The 18,116-nt window shown below is 32.8% G+C and overlaps 2 protein-coding genes across 2 annotated transcripts; one reads left to right on the forward strand and one right to left on the reverse strand.

Moving 5' to 3' along the window:
* Positions 1-79: 79 nt before the first annotated feature.
* On the reverse strand, positions 80-4,009 carry LOC132721895 (uncharacterized). Its single transcript, XM_060706273.1, has 2 exons — positions 3,414-4,009; positions 80-1,802 (listed from the first exon to the last, which is right to left on the reverse strand). The coding sequence occupies exons 1-2, from the start codon at positions 3,752-3,754 to the stop codon at positions 455-457; spliced, it is 1,689 nt and encodes a 562-aa protein (XP_060562256.1). The 5' UTR covers positions 3,755-4,009; the 3' UTR covers positions 80-454.
* A 1,336-nt stretch (positions 4,010-5,345) lies between these two features.
* On the forward strand, positions 5,346-16,266 carry LOC132721896 (xanthine dehydrogenase/oxidase-like). The gene is made up of 7 exons (XM_060706274.1): positions 5,346-5,440; positions 5,790-5,939; positions 12,404-12,483; positions 12,961-13,070; positions 13,839-13,943; positions 14,903-14,981; positions 16,035-16,266. The coding sequence occupies exons 3-7, from the start codon at positions 12,448-12,450 to the stop codon at positions 16,248-16,250; spliced, it is 546 nt and encodes a 181-aa protein (XP_060562257.1). The 5' UTR covers positions 5,346-5,440; positions 5,790-5,939; positions 12,404-12,447; the 3' UTR covers positions 16,251-16,266.
* The last annotated feature ends 1,850 nt before the right edge of the window (positions 16,267-18,116 follow it).

Genomic DNA, 18,116 nt, shown 5'->3' on the forward strand with positions numbered 1-18,116 from the left:
AATTGTCATGTTTAACAATTAATAACAATTAATATTGAACCAAAGAGAATTAATATTCAATTTCTTCAGAAATATGCTTTCTTCCCATAAGATTTAAATATTATAACATACTTTTATATTGTATTTGAGGGTTAAGATACATTTTGTTTGTTCATTGATTAAAATAGACCATGGTCATAAAGTGTGTAAGCAATGATAAGAATATCAACAATTAAGTCCACCCCACAATTAAGACCACTTTGGTTCAGTCCTGATAGTGGCCTTAATTAAGGGTTTTACTGTACATATTTTTTATCACACAGCATATTAGTATTGTTTTCTGTTTTTTGTTGTTGTTTTCTGTTGTTGTTGTTTTTATGTTGTTTTTTTTTTGGTTACATTTCATGTTTTATATTTATTCTTTCATTTCAATAATCATGATTATATGCTTGTTTGTATTAATTTACATAACTGATCAGATATTATACACTTCAATATTGTCTGCACCCACTCTGCTTATACACATCTTAGACATTTGTTGATTACAACAAAGTGTGTTTATTCCTTGTTTTCCACTATCAGCTTTTGTGACCTCTCCTATCAGCTTACCATCAGATGTAAACTGTAAAACATTTTTGGATTGATATCCAGATACCAGCACACTACCTGCTTCAGTGAGATGACAATAAAAAGCACCCTGTAATTGTTTACCTTTAAATGTTGTAAACATCTGACCATTGGTCTCCAGTATTCTCAGTCCTTTATAAGGATCAGTAACATAAACCCTTGTAGCATCCCTACTGACAGCTATACTGTTTATGTCAGAGAACGGTTTCTGTCCTGACAGGTCAGTACTAAACTGTTTAAGTTTCCTGCCAGACATTGTATAGATATAGACTGATGTGAAATCAGAAATATATAAATGATTGTTTGCATATGCAAGACCAAGACAGTCAAAATCAGTTTTAATCTTGTTTGTTGTTTTCATTTGTCTGTCTACAGAAATCAAATGAACTTCCTGTTTGGTGTATAATGTTACTGCTACTTGTGTTTCATTAATTTTACATATTTGATATGGCTCTCCAGGTAGATTATAGCAATCTGTGATGGTATAATTGTGACAATCTAATCTTTTAAGCTTCTGGTTGTTGTAGTCAGCCAGGATTATTTTACCATCTTCCATATAGCAGGCACTGAAGATAGAACATGTGTATTCATCTGACTTAACTTTGGCACAGTATGATTGCCCTCCTGTAATCTGAAGCAACTTGTCAGCAGTTTTTGTAGTTTTCTCTGTCAGCATGCCAATGGTTTGGTTTTGTTTCAGCTGTTGAAGGAGATTTCTGTTAGGTTTGAACTCTGTGTCACTTACTGTTATCCTCGTTATGGTATCTTCTATAAATTTGTTGGCAACATTTTCAGCATCTTCCCCCATCTTCACATGAACAAACAATTCAGCTTGATTTGGGTTTGGAGATGTTAATTTATCATTAGCTGATTTAACCTTTGCTTTGTGTGTTTGTAACTGTTTGAGACCTTCTTCAATCTTGTCTTCAAGAAGTTTGAATTTATTTTCTATCTCATCTACAGAATTTTTCTCCAGCTTGTCTAGTTGGTCATTAATTTCTTGTCGGAATTTTCTAATAGCATCCAGTAACTCAGCCTTTCTATTCTGAAGGTTCTGTTTATCCTGTTGAAATTTGTTAGCTTGTACAGCAAGCGTCTTGACTAATGCCTTCAGCTTTGTTTGAATTTCTCTTGTAGCCACTTGGTATGATTTGTTTTGGATGAATTCTGGTATATAGAATATATCCTTACATGATCTGAAAAACAAATCAGTTTGTTAAAGCATCTGAAGTAGAAGAAGTGTTATATACTATAATAACAACATGTTTTTAAAAAATAATAATTTATTTTATTTACTTATAAAGTTTTATTGTTAAACATGTTACCACTTTACTAACTAAAAGAATGACTTAATATTAATGTCCTGGATTCACTATCCAATGGCATTCAAGTTTTTTTTTGTGTCGCCTCTGCGACATATAGGGATCACCTCTCCGTCGTCTGTCCGTCCGTCTGTCCGTCCGTCACAAAACTTGTCCGGACTACTCCTCATAAACTACTAGTGCAATTTCATCCAAACTTTACAGGAATGATCAGTACCAAGTCTTGTTGTGCATATTGTCAGCATTTTCCGGTTCAATGATTTTTGTCAGAGTTATGGCCCTTTAATAATTTTTATTTTTAAAGTTTGTCCGGAATACTTCTCTTATACCACAAATGCAATTTCAATGAAACTTTACAGGATTGATCTGTAGCTCAAGTCCTTGCGCTTATTGCACGGGTTTTCCTGTTGAATGATTTTTGGCCTAGTTATGGCCCTTTGATAAAAAAGTGTTTTTTTTCTGTGTGTTGACAGATACACAAAAGCTTGTCCGAACTACTCCTCATAAACTACTGGTGCAATTTTATCCAAACTTTACAGGAATGATCAGTACCAAGTCTAGTTGTACACAAAAGCTTGTCCGGACTACTCCTCATAAATTACAGGAATGATCAGTACCAAGTCTAGTTGTGCACTGTCCGTCTGTCTGTCCATCTGTCACAAAACTTGTCCCAACATAAAATTGGCCATCATGAGGCGACACATGTGATCACTGATCGCTCTTGTTTTTCTCAAAATTTGAAAATTGACTGACAGTCATTATCAGTTCTTGGTCAATGATCAGTTGATGGGAAACATCACTAAGCAGGCTATGGTGGCTGATTTGTGCCATTTGTATTTTCGTCCCGCCACCCCGCCAAGCGAAAAGTCGAGAATTTACAAGTTAAAATGGCGGGGTCGCGGAGCGAAAACACGCTAATTATCGGGGGCGCGCGGCGAAGTTTAACAAATAAAACTTCGCCCCGCGAGGGCGCAGAGCGAGAATTAAGAAATAAAACGGCGGGGGCGCGGGGCGAAATTAAATAAAATAAAACTTCGCCCCGCGCCCCCGCTAATTAGCGTGTTTTCGTCCCGCGACCCCGCCAAGCGAAAAGTCGAGAATTTACAAGTTTAAATGGCGGGGTCGCGGAACGAAAACACGCTAATTAGCGGGGGCGCGCGGCGAAGTTTAACAAATAAAACTTCGCCCCGCGAGGGCGCGGAGCGAGAATTAAGAAATAAAACGGCGGGGGCGCGGGGCGAAGTTTAATGAAAAAAACTTCGCCCCGCGCCCCCGCTAATTAGCGTGTTTTCGTCCCGCGACCCCGCCAAGCGAAAAGTCGAGAATTAACAAATTAAAATGGCGGGAGCGCGGGGCGAAAACACGAATGGCACAAATCAGCCACCATAGTAGGCAGACTCAATGGATTAAAGAATGATTATAGTAAATTAATGAAATAAATAGATATTTTAAAAAAAGTTAAATGATCATTATGCTAAAAGTTACCTGTGATCAATTGTCATACATGTAGAACAGCCAACATTATCATGATTCTGACAGTACATATCAATGTGTTTATGACTGTGTCTGTCACATCTCTCTGCTGGTGCCCTTGGCAGACCTTTACTGGTTCCTGAGTTAACTTGAGATTTATCCAACACCTTGTGACCAACACACAAAGGCACTTGACTGTGAATCTTTACACAATTTATGCAGAAATAATCATGACAGTCTACACAGAATTTTTCACCTTCAGTTTTTTTACCACCATTTTTACACATTGAACAAAGTACATCAAATATTTCATCAGAAAGAATATCAGTATTTATTTCTCCACCGGTAGCCATTTTGTACAATATCTTGTTTAAACCAGTTTACTTTGTTGATCTATACAACACCTAAAGACAGATGTAGCTTTTCCTTATTTCTTTATTTGCAGTAATCACATAGTCATTTTGAAAATACTTTTTGTAATTAAACGTTTATTCAAACCTTTACATTTCCATTGTCTCTAATACTGCTTTCTCAACAATATTAATTAAACATTTCCTTTCTTCCTTCATTTATGAATAAATATACCCCAAATAGTTTAACCTTTATATAGATAAAGTTACGATCATGAATGTAGTAATCAAAACATGTCATATCTCTCACAATGTATTCACCACTTTAAAATATTGATAACAAATTATTGATCCATTTTCAGAAAACTGAATAATTTTATATACTCATATTTCAACAATATGTGTACATAATTATTTTTTTATCTTTGAGTCATCTTGTTTAAATACAGTATAATAAACTATCTTCATCAAATTATAAAACACGTTTTTGATTATAAAAGAGTTGCCTTTGTGATTTTTGTGAAATTAAAGGCCCATAATGCCAAATAAATACTTTTATTTCTCAAAAACATTTAATTTTTGGTGTTCTGTTATAGTTTCCAAAATGTTTCTCACTGACCGATTACCTAAAATATCTTTTGTTACTGGTTTCTTAATTTTGGCAGTTACCACTGTTACAATGCTTAATATTTACATTTTGCTACTTTAATAAATAAATTCACCATCAGGCTATTTCCATCATTTGATTAAGATCTAACATGCTCAAAAATCCGTATTTAAACATTATAAAAACTTTTAAAAGACAATGATTTTTAGGAGCATTATGAGCCTTGAAGGTTTCTGGCATATTTTCACTTGACTGTCAACGCTAAGGGTTTAAATCATGCAAGTTTTTTTTTATTATTATTATTTCACTAACTTAGGGGAAACTATAATGTACCTTTCATGACCGGCATGTGGTTCTACTCCAATCTGACATATTGAAAGTCAACAGATGTTTTCCTCTTACAGTAAAGATGGGACATTGTCATAGTCTTTACATTGAAATCATTTTACACCCAAAAATTATAATGCAAAAAAGAAGCTAAGGGTGCTTCAGAGACTTTGGTCCGTTATGTAAATTCTTTGTGCAACACTTTTTTTAATTTGATTTTGTAAATTTCAAAAGGTCTTCAGCATATGAGGACATCTGCACATTTTTATGTGCAGTTTTAAATTCATAAGGTCTTATACAGTGAATAAAAGAAGTCAAGAAATGTTTGTGTAATAAACATGTTCACAATTGAGTAAGTTGACTTGCTATTATAACTCTATATAAAGAAATACTGAACACCTTGTATAGATAATTTTACAGTCTGTAGTATGTTTTCCGTATTTTCATAACCGTCTGGCCGAACCAGTGTATTGGTTTGAAGGTACATACTTTTATCTTACTTGTAAAACTTACCCGCTATTTCTTTTACACACACAATCTCTTAATTAAAAACCCCGACCCCTCCCCTTACCCCCGTCCCTCCACAAAAAATCAATTACAACACCAAAACACACACAAAAACAAAACAACAAAAAACATAATATATTATTTTGAAATCAAACGTATTCCAATTTTAATAAGCATATAATTTTTTCAGGTACTTGTAAGCAAAAATATAACTTACTGTGGCCAGCCAGTTGCGATCGTCGTAGCAGGTATATTTTAATCTGTTATAATTATCTTATCTTTAATTAAATGAGGCCGCAATGGTCGAGTGGTTTAATTCAATGACTAAATCATTTGACCATCGCCTTTGTGGGTTCAAGGGACAGTGACTTCTTTCACGAAATAATTCGAGGGCTATCCAGCAAGCGTATTTTAGGTCCGTGGTTCTACGCAGGTGCCCGTTCCGGTAAACGTCTATTGGCCTTGATTTTTTTCAAGATTTTTTTTATTATTCAGTGTCACTTCTTATATGTTTTTCTGCAATTTGCTTTAAATTAATATATTTAATTTCATCTATTTATGTAGAAACTTTTTGTCATTTTATATCCATACTTTCAGAATCATACGAAATAGCTCTTGGTGCAGTTTATGCTGTCAAGGTTACATACAGTAATGTACAAACTCCAGTCCTCACTTTGGAAGATGCCATCAACAAAAAGTCGTTTTTCCCGAAACAGTGTGATGACAAAGTTGTCGGTGACCCAGACAGTACGTGATATAACAATTGTATAAATACTATTTTATGTGATCGTAAAATGTATAAGAAACAACATGTTCTAAGAAAATAGTTTCCACTCCCAATGGTTCACATTTTTCCAAATGAAACTCTTATACTTTTGCAGCAATGCTTTTAGAAATTGTGTACAATGTTACCCCATATTTGTTTATCAAAATATGGCCGCATTTCTGCTAGCATAACGGGATAGTCCATGGGCATCGTGGAGCGTGGTAATATTTATTATTCAGATATTGAAACGAAACGTATAAAAACAACATTTTAAGTAAAAAAATCAGAGGTATTGGCGGTGCCTCTTGTTACCTTGAAAAATGCCACGTTATCACCCACCATGGTATAGAGCCAGATAAGACTGCTCGAATGTGCATTCTGGCCTGTCTTTATACAGGAAGCAAAGGCTTATCAGAGTTAAGAACTCTTTGTGGTATGGTAATCATATTCCGGATTAAGCTGTGCTTGATTCCTATCAACATTTTTTTATATCTTAAATGAACTTTCAATAGTTAGACTAAATTTTTACCCTTATCATGCGGGAACCAAAAGGGATAACTTTTTGTCACCGGCATAGAGTCTGGCCAGGATGCACAGCCGTGTAGTCCGACCAGACTCTATATTATTTCTGACCAACCTCAAATTTTCATCTTGATATTTCCAAAAATGAAAATGGACTGTTCCAAATGTGTTGCTGGACAAGTCTATTAAATAAAACCCAGCTGGTAAATGGTTAAACAACTTTCTAACATCTATATTGCCCATTCAACAGTTTACTGTATAACTGGTTTTATTTGCGTTAGATTATTTTTCGCTAATATTTTCGTATTAATTTCCTCATAAATTCATTATATCATAATAATAATAATAATAATAATAATAATAATAATAATAATAATAATAATAAAGACTTTATTTAACGAGAGAACTCATTTGAACAAACATATCAATCTTCCATGAGGCCCTCAACAAGGAACAATGTAAATTTAACATATTCAAACTATTAAAATACATAAATGTAAAACATACAGGAGATTATCAATTTGCATACATGGATGTGTGATAATACCTCAAGTATAAGGTTTTAAAATGGTTAACAGATGTAGCAGACTTAATATAATCAGGAAGGCCATTCCAAATACAAGATCCAGAATAAACAAAAGACTTACGAAATTGTTCAGTATTTGGTCTAGGGGTATAAAGTTGAAAATCAGATGATGAACGCAAAATGCGAGTATGAACATCTGACGATAAAATGAAATTATTCAATAAATAGGTAGGCGCCTTATTATTCATTATTTTAAACATCATAATAGCTTTTTGAAAAACAACCCTCTGTGAAAAGGTCATCCAGCAGAGTTCAGAAAAAAGTTCAGCAGATGGAGTGTCATAATCTTTGTCTAGAATTAGTCTTGCAGCTCTCTTTTTGGAACTTAATGAGTTTATCTTCTAGAAAAAGACATACAGTTACCGTAAATTATGCAACAATAATCAAGATGTGGTAAAATATATGCATTGTAAAACATTTTACGTACAGGTATAGATATGAATAATTTAATACGTGATAATAAATGTAACAATGAGTGACACTTTTTAAGAACATTATCAATATGGCTTTGCCAAGACAAGGTGTTATTAATTGTAATACCCAATAATTTTTCTTCAGAGCTACAAAAAATTTGCTCTGTTTTATATAAAATACAAGGATTACTTTCATGGATATAATTTTGCTTGTGTTTTGAGGAAATATACATGACCTTAGTTTTGTTAACATTGATAGACATGCGATTCAAATCACACCATTTGTTGGCATTTAAAAGATCATGAGTAAGAGATTCTGTTTAGGGATACATCAGAGGTTGAAAGGGTAGTGTCATCAGCAAAAATATCAGTTTCTGTTTTTTCCATAGACAAAGGCAGGTCATTGATATAGATTAAAAACAGTATAGGACCTAGCACTGAGCCCTGAGGAACTCCAGTAGTTACTGAACTTGACTCTGAATATAAACCGGATATGTAAGTTTGTTGGGTTCTGCAATCTAAATAGGAGGAAAACCAAGCAACTGATGAAAGGTCTAGGTTATACATTCTAAGCTTTTCAATAATAATAGAGTGATCCACATAGTCAAAAGCTTTAGAGAGATCAAGGAAAATTGAACCAACTATTTCGTTTTTGTCAATAGCTGTAATCCAGTCATCAATAACTCTAATCAATGCTGTTTGACATGAATGATTTGACCTGAATCCAGACTGACGTTGGTAAAGAAGTTGATTTTTCTCAAGGTATTGCTTTAAATGTGAACTGACATGACGTTCAAGAATAAGTGATATCAAGGGAAGTATGGAAATTGGCCTATAGTTTCTTTTATCACTTTTAGAACCCTTTTTATGTATAGGAATGACTTTTGCATTTTTGAATGATTTAGGAAATGTTTTGTTTAGAATACTGTTATTGAATATAGTGGTAAGTATGGGAGCAATAATATGAGCCGATAACTTTAGAAACCTTGCACTGAGACCATCTGACCCACATGACTTTGAAATATCAATCGATTTTAATTGGTTTAACACATAAGAGATCTCTATTTTAGGTATTTTGAAAGGGGGTATATGCTGAAGTTTAGATGCATTTACTTCAACAAGCTCAGGATTTTCATAACCAGTCTGATTAATGGCATGATGTGATTGATTGAGATTTGCAAATTGTCTGTTGAATAAATTTGCAGTGATTAAAGGGTCAGAAACCGGGTTGCCATCATCATCATCAATAAAATGTGTTTGAACCTTGGATTTGTAACCAGATAATTCATTTAGACCAGTCCATAATTTCTTTGGGTTGTGTTTGTTTTGATTGATGGTATCATTATAATATTGTCGCTTAGAATCATATATGAGAGACTTAACGTGTTGTTTCCATATGTTGTAATTATATGTGTCATTAACCCTATGAAACTGGTGTTTTGTTTTAATAGCATCGAGGATGTTTTTATTAATCCAGTTTGGTTGGGTGACCTTCTTTACTCGTTTTTTTCTGGTTGGTGCATGTTTTCCAAGGACAGACAAAAATTTATCAGTGAACAAATCTATTGAGTTATCTTGATTTTCTACAAATGCTACTTCTGACCAGAGTTGCTCTGACAATTCGGTTAAAAATCGATTTTCATCAAAGTGTTTAAGAGACCGGAAGGTTATTGTCTTATGCATGGGACCTTTAACACTGATATTTGAAAGTTTGCGTGTAAGACAAATGGGAAAATGGTCACTAATGGATAAGGAAGGTACAAAAACATCGACTACATTTTGAGGCATGTTTGAAAATGCATGATCTATCAATGTAGCAGAGCTTGAAGTTACTCTGGTAGGAGATTCAACAAGCTGAGAAAAATTTACAGACTGCATTAGATCTAACCAAGATTTAGAACAATTATCATGCTTTAAAATATCATAGTTAAAATCTCCAATAACAATACATTCTTTTTCCTCTAAATATGATTTTTCTAAGGATATAGCAAAATTATCAAGCCACTCAACTTTAGAAGATGGTGGTCTGTATGCATAACACAATAATAACGATTTACATTTAGGCTGTTTAAGTTCAAGCCAAATGGATTCAATAGAAATACTTTCTAAATCAGATCTATGTACAAAAGATAAACAGTCTCTAACATAAATAATTAAACCGCCTCCATTGGAAGGCCTGTCCTTGCGAAAAAGTGTAAAATTGTCCAACTGTAGTTCATTGTCTAGAAAATTTACATTTAGAAACGTTTCACATAAACAGAGTATATCAATTTTTTGTTCTGAAATTATAATTTTGAGTTCGTCTAATTTTGGGTACAAATAGTGAATGTTAAGATGTAGTATGTTCAACCCTTTATGCGTGTACCATGAGTTACTATTCTTATTGGAGTCATAGTTTAAAGTATTGTCGTTTACAATTTCATTAGTCAAATTAACATTGGTTTCTCCATATTGAAATGAATTACTTTCACAAATATCTAACGACGGCGATCCCAAGAATTCTGATTTCTCAGCCATGAAGTTGGTACTGGCATGTAGACCATGTTCTCGTCTCTCCTCCCTGTAAACCTCCCTTTCTGAAAATGAGACTTGTTGTCCATTGTGTTACTGCTATGGTCATCAGATGGCATCGTAGATATGCCTAGGACATAGTTTATAGCCTTCCTCATGTTTGTTTCAAACAGTTTTCCACCCTTTCTATTTAGATGTTAATAGTCTTTATACAGCGATTTGTCTGGAGTACCATGCAGGAAAAAGTCAGAGTTATGGTTGATATAGTGATGACCACCATTTGCACACAGATCTCTAAACCTGTTGTTGGTTTCAGATATAATGGTGTTGACAAGTTTGTCATTTCTTCTAGGTAGAATTGAAGAAATGATTATTTTACACTTTGAGTTGATGGTTTTTACAGTGTGTATTGTATCCTTCAGCTCATCAACTATGTACTGGCTGGAATCTGCATCAGATATATTATTTGTGCCTACATGAAGTAATATTACATCTTTATCCTTTATTCCATTTGAATCTGTATCATTCATTGATATGAAGGTATTTTCAATTGTGCTTATTCTTCCACCAGAGTGAGTCTTGATGTTAACTTTCACATTAAAGTCTGACATTCTGTTCGCACTCAGGATACCTGTCATTGAATCACCTGCTATAAATGCAGAGTATTTAGATTTTGAATTTTGATTTTCTGTTGGCCGAGTGTTATTTTCAGGGTTTTTTGTGTTAATTTGTTTGTCTTTCTCAATATTATCCTGTTTATGGGACTCAGGCGAGATCGTTTTTTCAGCAGAAGTCTGTATTACCGATCTACCAATTTGCTGTTTTACTTCATACATTTCTTTCAACAGTTCATCTCTCAAGTCTTTAATGTCTTTAGCTACTTTCTTTCCTACACACTCTGTCACACTTTCAATTTTCGATTCGATACTGTCTGCTTTCATTGTAGACTTGGCCAATCGATCGGCTAGTTGTGTTTTCTCTTTTGACAGTGTGACATTTTGCTTCTTTAATTTTTCATTTGATTCTTCAAGTACAAGACATTCAGCTGTAGCTTTGCTCAGATTATGTTTCAGTTTTGATAACTCACTTTCAACTTTTTCACACTTGTCATTTTGTTCAATGACTTTCATGCGTAGAATTTCATTTTCACGTTTTGTATTTTCTAGTACATTGAGCAATTTTTCATTTTCACATTTCAGAATTTTGGATTGAGACAGAAACTGTTTTAATGTGTTTTGAAGGTCTTTGTTTTCTCCCATTTGCTTTTTAAGCTCTTCATTGTTGTTATCAGTAGTATCTTTGTTAACTAATGGACATATTAATGGTTCACTTTCATAATTATCAACCATACCTTTTACAGACCCATCAGTACTGATGATAACAGACAGATTGTCACACTTAATTACGTCTTCATTCACTAAAGGTTCATTTATATCAGACTCAAATCCTTCTTTCACTAAAGTTTCATCACTATTTGCATTATTTTCAATCTGAACAATTTTTACTTGCTCACTTTTTGATGATTTTTCAGCTACTGGCTGTTTGACAAAGGTTTGCTCATTGTTGTTGTTATTGAAAAGTGTTGCGCTACCTCCCTTTAAATAAGACACGCTTCTTTGATTATTTGGTCTAATTGGTGTCCTGTTTCGTGGACTACGCAAGAGATTTACCATGCTAGATAGATACTGCAAAGGACTTTTGGATGTTCTACTACTGGCTGGAGAACTATCATTTTGGTTTACTTGGTTTGAAGATTGCAGATTGTCTGGAATGGTTACACTCAAGTTATCTAATATCGTTTTAAAGATTGTGTTCTTCCACTTCCAACACCCTTTCCCTTGAATAAATATTGTTTTATTTTCATAAATTGTGACAACAGTTTTCTTTTCATTTTCAGAAATGTGTGTTTCAATACCATTAGTGTTTTTGTTTAATTTAAAAGAGTACTTTTTACATAGATAATCCTTTATTTCTTCATATGTTTCCTGTGTAAAAATTGTAAGAGTGATGGCATCAGTTTTATTTGAAAATTTTGTGTTATATAATACACCATCATTTCTATCATTAAAATCGATAGTTTCTTCCATTTTCACATTTTACACTTACCTGAAATCGCATTGTAATAAAAATTCCGTATTATAGTCAATTTTTATCATAAATTTAGATGATGAGCTTCGTTATTTACTTTATGACGCGTTTATCTTTTTAAATAGCAAACATATAGGTTTCAACGTCTTTGCTTGATTTGTTTCTTTTGAAAGTATAAAAATAATTAAACGATCCGTATTTCTAAGTTTATCCTTTACTATGCATTTGTTTTCATATGAATTGTATCTCTTCTAAAAAAAGGAAGGATATGTTTTGTTTTAGCCTATTATGCTGTCTTATTTTCTTAAACTTAATTTATTTGTAGCTGCAATCGCCCAGTCACCTAAGAAGATACAGGGAGTCATCTCCATGGGAACGCAATATCATTTTCACATGGAAACACAGGTAAAGCAGCAACAAAAAAGCTCATACATGTATATATTTCAGTTCCATTGACTCAATTCATGAAATATGAGCCAATATTGCTATATGAAGATACAATGTGCATACAGCGTCTAATAGGAAACAGTAGCGATATTCTAGGATATATATTTTCAAACAAATGCGTTTGATTTCGATAGTTTTGTACAAAAATATAAATAAAAAACATAATTATACGATATTAATTTCGTGAAATTTCGTAGATTAATTGATGAAAGAGTGTTTAATATTGACAGATATATATATATATATATATATATATATATATATATATATATATATATATATATATATATATATATATATATATATATATATATATATATATATATATATATATATATATATATATATATTAAAATAAAGATAAAAACATACATACATCCATACATCCATGCAACCATCCATATATCCATCCATCCATCCATGTATTATTTTCAGGTGAGTCTATGTGTTCCCACCGAAGACGGCATGGATGTATTTTCAAGTACACAGTGGTTAGATCTTAGTCAGACTGCCATTTCACAAGTTACTAAACTGCCGAAAAGCAGGTGAACATCTTAGCTGTTAATGTTATTGATGGTCAGAATGTTTATTGAATAATTTTAAATGAAATATGGAGAACTATTGATGAAATAATATGCAATAATATTTTCTATTTCCGTATTTTCACTATAATCATTATTTTTTAAACAGCAGTAAAATATATTTTCCGTATTTTCACTCGTGTCTTGGCGGACTACATTCTTCTAAAGTATATTAAATGAATAAATATAGGACAAGTCTTTCAAATCGTAAGATTAAAAAAGTATAGAAATAGTTAATAATAATCAGAAAAATCAAGTTTTTTTTTTCTATAAATACAAGATAGATTTTCATCTATGATATGCACATTTTCACAATTCATAATACTGTGCCGTACCCTGTCATGCGGGCCTATACAAATGTACAATACAATGTGTACCTCTGCCTTGTGATTACAATCACCTGCTACTTCCGACCACTGTACCTTTCGTGGAAGCCTATTTATTTTAACTTGTACCTTTCTTGTGATGATCAATCCCGAAAATAAATACTATATTTATAGGAAAAAAAACTTGAATATCCTCTATATATTATATATTTAAGTTTATTCTTAAGTAATACTTATTGTAATAACAATTTCTGTTAAGTTGAACTACATTAATAAGGTCCAAATTGCTTTATATTTCTAATATTTTGAAAAATATTAAAAAAAGTTTATAAAAAATTAACTAAGGGAAAGGGAGGTAAATCTAGCGATCTTGTAAATAATGAATGTTATAAATTTTGTCATTCAGTATCAACGTACAAGTGAAGAGACTTGGGGGAGCGTATGGTGGTAAAATAACCAGGAATAGTTGGATTGCAGCTGCTTGTGGGCTGTCTGCTTATCTGACAAACAGGTATATATCTGACAAAAATATATTTATCTGACAAAAAGGCATTAATCTGACAAATTAGTATGATCTGACAAACTGGTATTTATCTGACAAAACTGGCTTTTATCTGACAAATGAGTATTTATCTGACAAGATGATACTTATCTGACAAATAAATGACTTGTTATCTGACAATTAGGAGTCAAATTAATCTGACAAAATAAATTTATCTGACAGGGTATGTATCTGACAAACAGGTATAACTTATACTTCAAGAATATTTTTATCTCACGAAAAAAACAAAAACAACAAAAATAGAAAAAAAAACGATTTTATAATTACACTTTGCTTTGTTTTAATAGCAAAATTTAAAGCATTATTATATTAAATTATATTAAGTGGAATACAAAACGTGCATGAATGACCTTATATTAGTTCATGTAGTTAGAAGCTTTCTGGCGGAGGAACATTTCAGATGACTGTCCGTGACTTATTCCACGGGTCGAACAGACGAACAGACATCTAAGAAGAAACATTTGACTTCTTAAAATTTGCTAAATAACTTTCACTCATGAAGGAACTTATTCCATTTTCTCGTCTGCAGTTCTTGATAGCTCATGCGCCCAAAAATGTTTTACATTCAGTCTACAATTGCATCAAATATATGTGCAAATTCTAAAGATTGCTTTTCTGTTTCGGATACTGTTTTATGTTGTTTGGGGTTTTGTTGTTATTGTTGGTATCTTTTCTTCCTTTTTTTCGGTCGTCTAGTCGGCCAATGTTTAAATCTTTTTCAATATTGACGGCGCACTGCAAAAACTGCACTGCAAAACTTTACTTTCGATTTTGATGAATAGAAAATTTGTAAATTCGAAGTAAATGTATATACATGTATAACATACGCAAAAGACTACGAAGAAGAATAAATAATGTACATGATTTATATTCTATATATATATATATTAGATATCGTTTATTTACAGGCCTGTTAAATTTCGACTAACTCTTGGTGACAATATGAAGGCCATTGGCAAGCGTTTTCCGTTTAAAGCACTATACGAAGTGAGTTGCCACATATTTTTGACAGAATCCTAAAACATGATATTAAGATAATATATAGAAAATGTTACTTAATGTTTAACCAGAATAAAAAAAATGAATTCATACAATTTGCCTCCTAAAAAATCACATTTGCAAGAATGCGTGTGACACAATTCTTTTTTAAAAATGGTGTTTTACGTTACTTTTTACCATTAAAGCAGCTTGTCTCAAGATTCATGTATAATTTCGTGTAATTTTTAAATTGTTTTAAAAAGTAAGATACAGCAAAAAGTAAGATATAGCCAAGTGTACAAGTAAAGAAATTTACTCATAAGATTTACGTAAGTACTAAACAAAAGTAGGTCACAATATGCAAAAATAGCCCATACAGCGTTTGTCACGAACTAGAAATATGGTGATTAATACTGCAAAATCAGTTAACAATTGTGAATAATATGTAAATTATTTATTTTATGCTCTTGAGTGGATTACTGATTTATCCGCAAAATTTATAATTATTTAATAATTTCACAGCGAAAATTACCAAAATAAAATCTAACACTTTCCAATGAAGAGAAGATTTTCACCATGCTACGCCACTCGTGAAAATACTGATTTTGAAGATAACGAGATGAATTTAAATTTCATATTACACAAAAAACTAACAAATATCTGCTATTTCTTGAATTGTGAATATTTTTCTCAAAATCTTTTTACATTTTTTGTCAAGGTAGATTTTCTTGAAACATTTTGGCTCAACTAGAGGCATGCAACTTTAATGATGTGAATCGGAGATAATGTAATATATACACTGGATTAATACACAGGTGGTACTTGTTACTGAATTGATACAACACGTTTGTACGTGCTATTTTCAGTGCACATCTATTTTTAGTTTACAAATCATTTGCATGAAATTTGCGACACTAAACAGAAAGGTCTCATTCTCGGTCGATATCCTATGCACATTATACTTTTTTTAGCGCAGACATTTTGCAAGAAATCATGCTACATAAAAATAAAAAATACAACTTTTTCACAAGCTTAAATTGATTACAATTTATAAAAATGTAGGTTGGTATGACGGAGTCTGGACAACTGAATGGCATAAAGGTTACATATTATGGCGATTGTGGAAACAGCCCAAACGACAATTCACTTCCACAGATGCAGACGTGGGCTGACAATGGTATCTCAATACATAGTCATTTTTTCTGCTCGTTTATAACGCCGTTTTTCATTGGTCAATCGCTATGTTTATATTTCCTTTTTTTAGATTTTAACCAATGAAACACTTTCGATATGTAGACAAGAGAGACTGTGTGATTTATGAGTTATGCACAAGTCATTTGTAACACCGCTACCCCTTCCCTCCCCCTCTCATCCGTGTCGGTGCGGAAACTATCGGGGTGGGGGATTTAACCGAAGTTGTACCTTCCGCCTGTCCCCGCACTTATTGATCAATGCCGTGGTTTCACTTCTTGGATAAGACCAACTCTGCAAAGCGATTACATCTAATTTAAACATACAATCATTTTAACACACTTTTAAAAACTTATTTAGGCTTGATTTGTTTCTGTCATCATTATGATAATTGTTGGGTACGCTCCATAGATCAATCCAGTACGGGGTCCATGATAGGAAACGTGGGTGGTAACCCGTGAAGTACTCGCACCACGATACATGAGTTGAGAGGCAGATACCTTCAACCAGTAAATCCTAGGCTCTTCTGCTTTCCTAGTGGAGGAAAAGGTTTAGGGCGGGGTAGGGGGCACAACGCGGACATTTGACCATTTGACTGTTTCTGCAGGGCGTCACCTTTACAAGAGGTTACGTTCCATTTAGGGTCGGCAATCAATTCCGGGATTTCATTATGCAGTTTAAAACAATTAAGTTAGGCAGTTTTTTTATGCGACCAATATTATTTGTTTAAAAATTATTTTGTTATTGTATTGGGGTGATCCGGTAGTTTGTTTCCTCATTTTTTATAATGCAAGCTTTTTAGATTTCAGTCTAAGATACAGCTTTAGTGTTTGTTTATGCTGCATTGATTCTTTCTTTATTCACCGCTTTGTTTATTATGCAAAAATGCACTTACCACATTACATAATCAATATAAACAGATGGCAGTTGAATGTATGTACAACCAAACCTGTGAAAAATGGCCCCTACCACATTTTTGACAAGTGAACTTTATTTTGGAGGTTACTCTTTTTAATTTTAAATTAATGAATTGTTGTTAAAGGGTGGCCTTTATTTACAGGAATGTGTTTATTTGGAGGTGGCTCTTTAACACAAGTATGACTGTACATGTCATTACAATCATAAATATAAAAAAATCGTCATTTTGCAAGCTATGATATCTAACAGAAGGTAAAATACAGCTATATGCACCATTTGCTTAATCTGATATCGAGTTTAGTTGTAAAATAAAAGCAATCTTTTTGTTGCATTTTCAAGCAATACTATTGTCCAAATTGGTCGATATCCTGCGTGGCTGTAAAAAAAAACAAACCTGCCAATACAGCTGCAAGACATCTCCTGGTAAAGATATTTGAACTGTCACGTGACTTTTCTGATTGACATTGACACAGAATTATGCAAATGTATTTCTGAATATTATGGTTAACATCGGCGTTTTTTCCTTTTGAGTTAACCGCCAAATTTCATTACACCCCTTGGAGTACATTTCTTTAGATACCAAAGTGCGTTATATTAGAGAAAAAAACTATACAATAGTTCGTTTTGTACACTTTGTTAATTACGAAAGTAAGATTGTTTTTTTTTAAATTTTCATTAAAAATAACACTGATCAGTGGCTTACTGCTTTAAACAATTATACCTTTTTGATATTTATGAGAATTAAAGAATTCTATATGATACTATACGAGTATATATAAAGATAATATCACAAGATTTATTTGGCATAAATTAAAGGTTCGTTACCAGCAATTTTCATCATGGAATCCATCATGGAGCACGTAGGGGAAAGTCTTAACAAAGATCCATTTGAAACTAGGCTCCTGAAACATTGTTCACTGATACACAGGTAAGACAGATATTGAAAACACGTTCTGAACATGTTCATTGATTCACAAGTAAGACAGATATTGTAAAAACGCCTTCTAAACCATATTCATCCCCACGCCGAAAGAT

Source organism: Ruditapes philippinarum, unplaced genomic scaffold (assembly GCF_026571515.1).
Source record: "Ruditapes philippinarum isolate M1 unplaced genomic scaffold, ASM2657151v2 ctg17466_1_1_1_1, whole genome shotgun sequence".
Taxonomy (NCBI): Eukaryota; Metazoa; Mollusca; class Bivalvia; order Venerida; family Veneridae; genus Ruditapes; species Ruditapes philippinarum.

Coding starts and splice junctions, on each gene's coding strand:
- LOC132721895 (XM_060706273.1), bottom strand. CDS start 3,754: ATGGCTACCGGTGGAGAAATAAATACTGATATTCTTTCTGATGAAATA. Junction 1,803..3,413: donor TGTATGACAATTGATCACAG/GTAACTTTTAGC, acceptor TTTGTTTTTCAG/ATCATGTAAGGATATATTCT.
- LOC132721896 (XM_060706274.1), top strand. CDS start 12,448: ATGGGAACGCAATATCATTTTCACATGGAAACACAG. Junction 12,484..12,960: donor ATTTTCACATGGAAACACAG/GTAAAGCAGCAA, acceptor TATTATTTTCAG/GTGAGTCTATGTGTTCCCAC. Junction 13,071..13,838: donor ACTAAACTGCCGAAAAGCAG/GTGAACATCTTA, acceptor TTTGTCATTCAG/TATCAACGTACAAGTGAAGA.